The sequence below is a fragment of the Trichomonas vaginalis genome (genome assembly GCF_026262505.1).
Source record: "Trichomonas vaginalis G3 chromosome Unknown ctg_44, whole genome shotgun sequence".
In the NCBI taxonomy this organism is placed as follows: Eukaryota; Parabasalia; order Trichomonadida; family Trichomonadidae; genus Trichomonas; species Trichomonas vaginalis.
The window spans coordinates 56,918-68,790 of record NW_026529132.1 but is presented as its reverse complement, the minus strand read 5'-3'; the positions used below and the strand labels follow the sequence as shown (position 1 = coordinate 68,790).

At 30.0% G+C, this 11,873-nt stretch overlaps 4 protein-coding genes and 1 pseudogene across 5 annotated transcripts, besides 1 other annotated feature; 2 read left to right on the top strand and 3 right to left on the bottom strand.

The window, feature by feature from the left end:
• Nucleotides 1-189: 189 nt before the first annotated feature.
• On the top strand, nt 190-642 carry TVAGG3_1065720 (helicase protein; the record flags this gene model as incomplete). The annotated part of the gene is made up of 1 exon (XM_051256187.1): nt 190-642. The coding sequence occupies one exon, from the start codon at nt 190-192 to the stop codon at nt 640-642; it is 453 nt and encodes a 150-aa protein (XP_051076608.1).
• Nucleotides 643-1,669: 1,027 nt separating this feature from the next.
• TVAGG3_1065710 lies at nt 1,670-2,730 on the top strand (annotated as a pseudogene). The gene has a single exon. A coding segment is annotated over exon 1 (1,061 nt).
• A 2,842-nt stretch (nt 2,731-5,572) lies between these two features.
• Nucleotides 5,573-6,867: a mobile genetic element.
• A 1,921-nt stretch (nt 6,868-8,788) lies between these two features.
• TVAGG3_1065690 (myeloid leukemia factor family) lies at nt 8,789-9,487 on the bottom strand (the record flags this gene model as incomplete). Its single annotated transcript, XM_051256186.1, has 1 exon — nt 8,789-9,487. One exon carries the CDS (start codon nt 9,485-9,487, stop codon nt 8,789-8,791), a length of 699 nt encoding a protein of 232 aa, XP_051076607.1.
• A 478-nt stretch (nt 9,488-9,965) lies between these two features.
• On the bottom strand, nt 9,966-10,664 carry TVAGG3_1065680 (myeloid leukemia factor family; the record flags this gene model as incomplete). Its single annotated transcript, XM_051256185.1, has 1 exon — nt 9,966-10,664. The coding sequence occupies one exon, from the start codon at nt 10,662-10,664 to the stop codon at nt 9,966-9,968; it is 699 nt and encodes a 232-aa protein (XP_051076606.1).
• Nucleotides 10,665-11,142: 478 nt separating this feature from the next.
• Nucleotides 11,143-11,841, bottom strand: TVAGG3_1065670 (myeloid leukemia factor family; the record flags this gene model as incomplete). Its single annotated transcript, XM_051256184.1, has 1 exon — nt 11,143-11,841. The coding sequence occupies one exon, from the start codon at nt 11,839-11,841 to the stop codon at nt 11,143-11,145; it is 699 nt and encodes a 232-aa protein (XP_051076605.1).
• Between the last annotated feature and the right edge of the window lie 32 nt (nt 11,842-11,873).

The window sequence follows — 11,873 nt, the reverse complement described above, 5'->3', positions numbered from 1 at the left end:
TACAAACCATTTTCTATAAACATCAATTCGTCATTTGATACTCCATTTTTCATTCCGATGATGAATGTATTTGTTTCTTATTATTACAAATTGATGTTGAAATTCAACTTGATTGGAAAAGCATCAAAATGTAAAAATGGAAGCTCTTTCTTTGGATTTTCATCTCTCAATAACAACAAGGAAATTTGCATGAACGCATTTCCCGCAACTAAAAAATATGATGAAATTGTTAGTAAAATTAATGAAGGAATAAAATTGGTACGTGATTTGGCACCATTCACACCACAAACAATTCTTATCAAGCATCCAACAATGGAATATTGTTGCTCTCTAAAAGGTTACGGAATTGACAAAATCGATTATGATGTCATTTCCTTCAATGAACCATCATTCAATGCTTATCATGTTAACGAAGCATCGATCAAATATATTCATTCTAAAATTGAGGAACTCAGTAAACATTCAAGCATTTGCACAATCGCTATTACAGGAGAAGATATGTCATTTTCAGATGATAAAGATGATATTGTTGATGAAGATCAAAAGAAAGAAAAGAAAAAGAAAAAATTTGTTTCCTTTCCGCATACTTTTGCAAAATGTGATTCAGTTTTCAGCAAGCCAAAGATTATTCACATTTGGTAATAATTTCAAAAGAAATTATACCCAAAGCAGAAAGAATTACATGGAAAGTAAACAAACCTCCAGAAAAATGTACTCCAGATCCTAATTCCACAAAACAATGGGAGGATATCTTTCCAAATGCAGTTTGTGTTAATAAAACACCATGGGTTTTATTTTACCCCCAGAGATATGCCATTGAATATCGTTCAACAAAAGATATTCCAAATATTCCAAATCGAAGAAATCAAATTATCAAATTATTAGAATTCGCTCCAATAATTGAAGAATTCAGCAAGAAATGTGTAGATGGACAAAATCTTATCAATGATGTTAATCTAGAAATTACAATTACAGGCACTTTTGATTATGATAAAGTAATTGAATTAAAATCATCCTTAGTCAAGGCCAATCAAATGCCAACAATTCATCAATTAAATGAACTTAAAATAATGTTGGAGGAAGATCCTGATTTGTACACTGAAATCGCAAGGTATCATAATATTGATGTAAGGCTTTTGGAAATCCGAAACGTTAATAAATTGCTTGCTTTGGATAAAATCACTAAATTTAAACAAATTCAATCCATCCAATTCATTAAAAATTGCGCAACATTTAAAATTCATAGAACTGATAATTTATCGAGTAAATTCCTCAAATTCATGAAGACTTTCAAAGTTTCAAGGCATGAAATTCTTTCAACTTATGAAGTTCAAATTAAAAACTTGAACTCGTTCAACCTACAAAAAGATGAATTTATGAAAAGAGTTCAATCTGTTTTAGAGCATTTTAATGGAGTGATCTTCAAAGTATCGAAGTATAATAGAGGTTTTGAAAATGGATCAGTAACAGTAACAGTTCCAAAGGAATTTCTTGAACCATTAATTGCAATGCTGCGTAACAAGATTTCAAACAAATTTATTTTGAAAATTCCTGAAGAAATAGTTCCAAGCTATTTGTTGAATTATCGAGAAGTACTTAATTCATTATCAAAGTACTTTGAATCCAAGAAAATAAATTTGATAAATGATGATTATGATTTCGTGGATTTTTGGAAGATGTTGAGCGTGCAGAGAAAGTATTATTCGAGGATCCTCCAAAACTTCCGGTATACTCTGTCAAAATTCCACCAGATTGCAATATAAAATCCCTTGAAATTGCCATCAAGGCTCAAAACAGTTTCTATCAACTTGACAAAAGATTCAATTTCCTTATCGTTCAATAGAAGAAGATCAAGAAACAGTTAACACTTTCATTGATAGATTTGGAACACGTGGTATATTTGTTGGAAAAAGAGGAGTTCCTGAATGTTTTGGTGATGATGTTTTGATGCATAATGATCCAACACTTCATTCAAACGAAAGCGTTAATATTTATTTCCCAGAAAAATACATCGTTTCAAGACCAATTTGTCTTCGATGTGCAAAAGAATCAATTGCATACAATCTTGGAAAGATTATTGACTTGAAAGGAAATATCAATATTCCAAGAGCTCTTACAAACGTGGATCATATTGGCATATACTCGTTTTATGATTTCCGAAACAAATATGATCAATCTCAAGGAATCTGGCCAATTACTCCATTAGGTCATTTGATTTGGATTTTATTGTCATCACCAATATCCAAAAGAGAAACGAAAGCATACATAACCGCTCTCGCATCTCTTGCATTTCACAAATGTCCAATATTCACTTATTGTCCGAACCACCCAGAGAAGTTGATATTTAAACAGAAGTTCACAGAAATGCATTGTCTTAAAAAGACCTGTAATATGATCTTGTGTGTTCATTGCGGTCAATGGCATCCTGAAGGTAAATGCGAAGGTAATGATATACCATTGGGTTGCAGACAATGTCCATTCTGTGATACTATTGTTGAAAAAATCAAATTATGTAATCATATTTCCTGCTCTTGTGGAAAACATTTCTGCTACTATTGCGGAAAAGGATTTGACGATGGAGGTGATGTTTACCGGCATATGGATAGTGCAAAACATAATGATGATCCACCAGATTATCAGAAATTTGTCCAACATAAGAGTGTTTCAGATGAAACACTTGGAAAATTTTATAATGAATTTCCTGATATAAGGAAATTCATCAAACATTAATAACTTGTATAATTTTTTAAATTTTTGTTAACCATAAACTTATATTATATTATATTATATTATATCTGTTAACTTTTTTACATATTTCGGAATTGAATTGTTCAATTTAGAGTAATTAAGCGAAATTCACTATGTTTTGGATGTAGAAATTATAGTATATATATAAATATGATGTTTTATGCCATGAAATTATGAATTTTGACTCAGATTTCGCAAATTCTATTGTCATAATTCTGCCAAGAGTAAATAATTTTGAGCCGATGTTGGCATACTATATAAATATCATTGTGTTATGTTTTCGTAAGATAGAAAGTTTTAAAAATTATCGTCCCAAAATGAATTTTTTTTAAGTGGCTGTAAATCGAGTAAAATTAATGTACTATTGGTTTGTAACATATCTCAATTGATGAAATTGATGAAATACATAATTTGAATGCTTGATTGAAACGCTGAAATATAATTCTATGAATTAATTCAAAATATTCTGTAATCCCGTACTTTTCAAATTTAGTCGGGTTTGAAATAAAATGTTTTATTAAAGAATGATAAATATTATTATGAAAAACGATGAAAATAAAATTCAATTCAACAAATCAAATGATTTGGAACCTTCTTGCCCTCACGTGTGAGGCGAACATTGAAGTGGTAAAACCAACCGGATATGGAACCCTCGGAACTTTTGATATAAAATATAAAGGGCAGTCATTATCTCAATTTGATGCTGGTACATATGTTAATTTAATTGTTAATGGAGAGAAACAGCCATTAGACTTTAGCAATAAGGTAACAAATAATGGATTGGAGGCTCAATTTAGCTACAAAATTACCGATGATATTGTAAAAATAATTTATACAATAAATAACCCAACAAGCCAGCCAATCAGATACAAACTAGGTGTGTATAGTGATGTTGATTTTAACAAAGGATTTATAGAGTCAAAAGATAAAGTTTATCCGCTTACAGATAAATCTTTTTATGTAGAACAATATGATGATGCTGATTACAAATTTGTTTATCTTTTGATGAGTAAAAATGGTTATTACGGTCCAGATGACTATTTTTATGGAAATTCTATGGCTGTTGACAGAAATGCTGACAAATATTTCTTAAAATTTGACAATTATAATCCCACACCAACATTATCTGATGTTGTTGATATTTTAATATCATATTCATGGAAGGAAAGAGAACTTGCAGCAAATTCTCAAGAAATTCTTGCATTAAAATTAGGTTTTACAAAAACACCAAAAATTTCTAAACAGCCACAAGATAAGACACAATATTCATCATCATGCTCAATCCCCCTAACAATCAATGTAGATGATGACAAATTTGGAAAAAGTTAAAATAGAAGACTATACTGCAAATGGCCAAGAAATAAATGTTAATGCTAATATTCCTGTCCCTTCAACTGTTACATACGAGTCTGGAGAAAAACAATTATCTATTTATGTAATTGATGAACTCTCAATTAAATCAAACATTGAGACATTTAGTTTTACTGTAAAGAATAAACCAGAGCTTTTGAACTTCAAGCTCAATCCAAATAATGTAATTTCAAGCCAAGATGTTCATATAGAAGGCGATATCAATGATTTAGATAAAACAAAGAAAGTATTTGCATATTGCAAATTCGATGTGGATAGCGAGAAACAAAAGATTGCCGAATTTGTTTCTGATGCAACAGCTCATAAAGTCAACTTCGACGCCAAAGTTCCGACATATGATTCAATTGGAAAGAAATCATTCAAAGTATGGGCAACAGATGTTGAGAACGCAGATGCTCCAGATGATGCGAAAACAATTGAATTTGAAGTGATAACAAAGCCAACTGTAGAATTCGAAGAAACAGCAAAACGAATCTATTCAGCATCTGATGTTATGGAGATAAAAGGAAATGTTAAGGCAACGACAGAAGTAACACTTCATTTCTACATTGATGGCATTTTGCATGAAGGATCTATTGAATCTGTGAAACAAGGAACACTATTTCAAGGATTCAAGATTACTGATAAAATTGGTTTTGGAAAACATAAAATCTTTGTCACAGTTGTCGACAAAAATGGAATTGAATCTGATCCATCTGCTGAATATGAATTCCAAGTCAATAATGGGCCAGAACTATACGATGTGGCAAGAACTCCAGACAAAATTAAAGTAGGAGAAGAAATAACTATCACAGGCTATGTTGAAGATGTTGATTCAGGAGACGAAATAACAATCATTGTTATGATTGGAATTCTTGAAGGAGGAAAAACTACAATTAAATCAGAAGGAAAAAGAAAAGAATTCAATATCATTATTAAGACTTCCAAAGAAAATGGTTTAGGATGGAAATTGATATCTGTATCAGCCATTGATAAAAATGGAAAGAAGTCTTCAGTAAAAGAGTTATCAGTACAGATCGAAGACAATTCAATTGAATCAAACACCGAAAATGATAAAGAGAAGGATAAAACTCCTGAGCCAAACGATAACTCTAAAACAAAGAAAATTGTAATTCCTGTTGGAATTTCACTCGGAGCAATTCTTGTTATAGTTATTGTGATAGTTATTGTATTAGTTGTGATCAAAAAGAAGAAGAATTCAAATTCTGATATTGTTTCTGACAATGAAGCCTATATGAATAATAATCCTTAATGAATAAAGTCTTTATAGTTAATGATATTCAAATATTGATAATATTGAAAATTTTTTGACTTTTGTCTCATATTATACTCTTGAATGATGAGGTATATTGTATTCTAGTTTATATTATCCTTTAAAATTTTAAAATTTCGACGTAATGCATAATCAATAATGTGAATAGAGAGAAAAGAGTTATACTTTAAGTATTATTAAGGCTCCAGTCCCACCATTTCAATTTTTTAAAATTGAATATATCCGTCAATAAGAGTTTTCATGACTTATAATTAAAGATATTATATTAGTGTAATATAAGCTATAATATTATATTGTGATGTAGGGTGTAGCATTGCTAGAACGTTATTTGTAAATTTCACTATTATCAACTTTGAACGACATTATTCGTCCCATAAACAAAAGGACTCTGTCATGTTGTAGGATATTAGTATAGTATATTATTTATATTAGTAAACATGACTTTTACTTCTCCCTGATTGAGTTATTTTTTCAACAAAGAAAAATGAAAAAGTTACTTTTTGACAAAATCTAATAATAAGTGATCCATAATTTTATTATTAATAAACATGTTACTACATATTCTTTTGATATATGTTATCATTGAATACCATTAGCTTCTTTCGATTTTTATCAAAGTATATAAAATTACCACCTGGAAAAAATTGACATATTTTGACAAAGAAGAAAAAACTTTTAGTTCCGCTCTGTCACTTTGTTAGCATGCTAGTGATGTTTATTATTATGTCTTAGTTTAATTTTATATATAAATGAGTAATGAGGAATTAGATTCGCAATACCATCACGAAACTAGCATTTTTAAAAGCTTTTAATTCTATATAAGATAAATAGATATGAAAAGTAAAATCTGATATGAATATAATTTAATATGAACTATTATATTATAGTTGAGATTGTTTGTCAAAACGGTTTTTCGACAAGTAAGTATTCAATTTTTCAAAAGTATATTCAAAAAATTGAATGATATCTCAACGTATAAGAAAAAACTTTTAGTTCCGCTCTGTCACTTTGTTAGGAAAATTATATAGTTTCTATCGACACTATCAGTATACCCAGCTGTGAAATGTATATTGAGGAATTAGGTTTGCAAGAATGTAATTTTTGATATTTTTTTCCAAATTGAGAGGATTTTTGACGATAGAGCTGGACTATTTTTGAACAACAATTTCATTACCTTAAGCATTATAAAAATATGAACAAATTTTATGAAGTAATAGTATAAGTTATAATTTATTAATTTCAAAAAGAAATGACCAAAAAATTCCTTTCCAATATGTTGAATCAAATCGATTTTATAAATAAAATCTAAACCTTAAACTTGATTTTTATAAAAGTGACATTTATTAACTTTCAATAACTTAATCCCAAAGTAAGAAGCTAATCCAATCATATAAAAATGTTATAATTAACCACATGTTTATTCATTTATGATATCATTATGCTTCAAAATCTATATTTCTAAAATTCAAATTATCGGTTGAAAGTTACAAGCTCTCAATTTTCGTCCCTTTTGTACGTTTATTATAATTGTAGCATATTGTCATCAAGCACGCGACTAACCAGCAAAGACGTGTCCTCTAATTCCGTCCCTAGTTCAAGAATCTGGAACTATTTAAGCAAAAACATTCGATTTCAAAATCAAGCATTCTTTATTCAACGAGTAAAACATTAAAGACACCAGAGCGCATTGGAGCGAAGCGTCTGTAGTATACAATTGGTTCATCAAACCAGTCAAACATTATCGAAAAATGATTTAGTGTTCAGACAAAATTTCTCTTTTCAAAAAATTGAAAGAATAAATGCCCGAACAAAATTTCTGAGAAGTTTTCCAAAATTGAGAGAAATACGACATTTTCTAAGAAAAATATGAATAAAAAATATATTAATTACATACCATAGATAAATATTTTATACCAATTGTTTCCATTTTTGACATTTTTCTTTGAAATCTAAATTCAAAGATTCAATAAAATAGAAATAACGATAAAAATATGATAATAATTGTAAATTGATATGAATTAAAATATATTTATTCTATTTTCATTATATATTATCATTAATTATTTCAAAATTAAATATCTAATTCTTTATAACTTTATATTAGAATGATAATTATAAAAAAAAGATAAATTTAGAATAAATCATATAGAATCATGTTTACAAACATATTAATATTAAAAGAAGATTAGAAATTCAGCACAAAGTTTTTTTCTTTCCTTAGTGAGTTTCTTCTTTCTTTGGCTTATCTTCTGTCTTCTTATCATCTTTCTTCTCTTCCTTCTTTACATTCTTCTTTTCTTTGTTTTCTGGTTCTGGAAGAGAAGATTGTGCAGGAACATTGTGCTGTGCCCACATGTTCTTGAACTCTTCAATCTCATCATCACGAATGTTCTTCATTGTCTCGTGTTTCTCAACTTTACCATCTTTGTCAGTAACTTCATGAACTGTGAGAGACTTGTTGCCGACACGCTTTGTATCAACAACTTTGCGGAGACCACTCTTTGAATCAACTTCCTCACGATGTATGTGCTGTATACCATCGGAGCCACTATACATTGATGATGTGAATGAGTAGTATTGTGGAACATCATCATCACTTTCGACGTCATCATCATCAACATTTGAAGATTCCTTGACGTCTTCCTGCTTTACTTCTTCTCTTTCTTTGGTTTCTCCTCTGTCTTCTTGGAGGAATTCTTCTTATTACTGTTCTTCTTGCAGTGTTTGCATTCAGTATCATATTCAATCATATCATGTTCAACATCACGGCGAGTGAATGCATCATAAAAGTCACCAAATTCTTCTTCCATAGCACGATCTACTGAATCCATCCAACGTGACATGTAATCAAAGACACCAGAGCGCATTGGAGCGAAGCGTCTGTAGTATACAATTGGTTCATCAAACCAGTCAAACATTATCGAAAAATGATTTAGTGTTCAGACAAAATTTCTCTTTTCAAAAAATTGAAAGAATAAATGCCCGAACAAAATTTCTGAGAAGTTTTCCAAAACTGAGAGAAATACGACATTTTCTAAGAAAAATATGAATAAAGAATATATTAATTACATACCATAGATAAATATTTTATACCAATTGTTTCCATTTTTGACATTTTTCTTTGAAATCTAAATTCAAAGATTCAATAAAATAGAAATAACGATAAAAATATGATAATAATTGTAAATTGATATGAATTAAAATATATTTATTCTATTTTCATTATATATTATCATTAATTATTTCAAAATTAAATATCTAATTCTTTATAACTTTATATTAGAATGATAATTATAAAAAAAAGATAAATTTAGAATAAATCATATAGAATCATGTTTACAAACATATTAATATTAAAAGAAGATTAGAAATTCAGCACAAAGTTTTTTTCTTTCCTTAGTGAGTTTCTTCTTTCTTTGGCTTATCTTCTGTCTTCTTATCATCTTTCTTCTCTTCCTTCTTTACATTCTTCTTTTCTTTGTTTTCTGGTTCTGGAAGAGAAGATTGTGCAGGAACATTGTGCTGTGCCCACATGTTCTTGAACTCTTCAATCTCATCATCACGAATGTTCTTCATTGTCTCGTGTTTCTCAACTTTACCATCTTTGTCAGTAACTTCATGAACTGTGAGAGACTTGTTGCCGACACGCTTTGTATCAACAACTTTGCGGAGACCACTCTTTGAATCAACTTCCTCACGATGTATGTGCTGTATACCATCGGAGCCACTATACATTGATGATGTGAATGAGTAGTATTGTGGAACATCATCATCACTTTCGACGTCATCATCATCAACATTTGAAGATTCCTTGACGTCTTCCTGCTTTACTTCTTCTTTCTTTGGTTTCTCCTCTGTCTTCTTGGAGGAATTCTTCTTATTACTGTTCTTCTTGCAGTGTTTGCATTCAGTATCATATTCAATCATATCATGTTCAACATCACGGCGAGTGAATGCATCATAAAAGTCACCAAATTCTTCTTCCATAGCACGATCTACTGAATCCATCCAACGTGACATGTAATCAAAGACACCAGAGCGCATTGGAGCGAAGCGTCTGTAGTATACAATTGGTTCATCAAACCAGTCAAACATTATCGAAAAATGATTTAGTGTTCAGACAAAATTTCTCTTTTCAAAAAATTGAAAGAATAAATGCCCGAACAAAATTTCTGAGAAGTTTTCCAAAACTGAGAGAAATACGACATTTTCTAAGAAAAATATGAATAAAGAATATATTAATTACATACCATAGATAAATATTTTATACCAATTGTTTCCATTTTTGACATTTTTCTTTGAAATCTAAATTCAAAGATTCAATAAAATAGAAATAACGATAAAAATATGATAATAATTGTAAATTGATATGAATTAAAATATATTTATTCTATTTTCATTATATATTATCATTAATTATTTCAAAATTAAATATCTAATTCTTTATAACTTTATATTAGAATGATAATTATAAAAAAAAGATAAATTTAGAATAAATCATATAGAATCATGTTTACAAACATATTAATATTAAAAGAAGATTAGAAATTCAGCACAAAGTTTTTTTCTTTCCTTAGTGAGTTTCTTCTTTCTTTGGCTTATCTTCTATCTTCTTATCATCTTTCTTCTCTTCCTTCTTTACATTCTTCTTTTCTTTGTTTTCTGGTTCTGGAAGAGAAGATTGTGCAGGAACATTGTGCTGTGCCCACATGTTCTTGAACTCTTCAATCTCATCATCACGAATGTTCTTCATTGTCTCGTGTTTCTCAACTTTACCATCTTTGTCAGTAACTTCATGAACTGTGAGAGACTTGTTGCCGACACGCTTTGTATCAACAACTTTGCGGAGACCACTCTTTGAATCAACTTCCTCACGATGTATGTGCTGTATACCATCAGAGCCACTATACATTGATGATGTGAATGAGTAGTATTGTGGAACATCATCATCACTTTCGACGTCATCATCATCAACATTTGAAGATTCCTTGACGTCTTCCTGCTTTACTTCTTCTTTCTTTGGTTTCTCCTCTGTCTTCTTGGAGGAATTCTTCTTATTACTGTTCTTCTTGCAGTGTTTGCATTCAGTATCATATTCAATCATATCATGTTCAACATCACGGCGAGTGAATGCATCATAAAAGTCACCAAATTCTTCTTCCATAGCACGATCTACTGAATCCATCCAACGTGACATGTAATCAAAGACACCAGAGCGCATTGGAGCGAAGCGTCTGTAGTATACAATTGGTTCATCAAACCAGTCAAACATTATCGAAAAATGATTTAGTGTTCAGACAAAATTTCTCTTTTCAAAAAATTGAAAGAATAAATGCCCGAACAAAATTTCTGAGAAGTTTTCCAAAACTGAGAGAAATACGACATTTTCTAAGAAAAATATGAATAAAGAATATATTAATTACATACCATAGATAAATATTTTATACCAATTGTTTCCATTTTTGACATTTTTCTTTGAAATCTAAATTCAAAGATTCAATAAAATAGAAATAACGATAAAAATATGATAATAATTGTAAATTGATATGAATTAAAATATATTTATTCTATTTTCATTATATATTATCATTAATTATTTCAAAATTAAATATCTAATTCTTTATAACTTTATATTAGAATGATAATTATAAAAAAAAGATAAATTTAGAATAAATCATATAGAATCATGTTTACAAACATATTAATATTAAAAGAAGATTAGAAATTCAGCACAAAGTTTTTTTCTTTCCTTAGTGAGTTTCTTCTTTCTTTGGCTTATCTTCTGTCTTCTTATCATCTTTCTTCTCTTCCTTCTTTACATTCTTCTTTTCTTTGTTTTCTGGTTCTGGAAGAGAAGATTGTGCAGGAACATTGTGCTGTGCCCACATGTTCTTGAACTCTTCAATCTCATCATCACGAATGTTCTTCATTGTCTCGTGTTTCTCAACTTTACCATCTTTGTCAGTAACTTCATGAACTGTGAGAGACTTGTTGCCGACACGCTTTGTATCAACAACTTTGCGGAGACCACTCTTTGAATCAACTTCCTCACGATGTATGTGCTGTATACCATCGGAGCCACTATACATTGATGATGTGAATGAGTAGTATTGTGGAACATCATCATCACTTTCGACGTCATCATCATCAACATTTGAAGATTCCTTGACGTCTTCCTGCTTTACTTCTTCTTTCTTTGGTTTCTCCTCTGTCTTCTTGGAGGAATTCTTCTTATTACTGTTCTTCTTGCAGTGTTTGCATTCAGTATCATATTCAATCATATCATGTTCAACATCACGGCGAGTGAATGCATCATAAAAGTCACCAAATTCTTCTTCCATAGCACGATCTACTGAATCCATCCAACGTGACATGTAATCAAAGACACCAGAGCGCATTGGAGCGAAGCGTCTGTAGTATACAATTGGTTCATCAAACCAGTCAAACATTATCGAAAAATGATTTAGTGTTCAGACAAAAT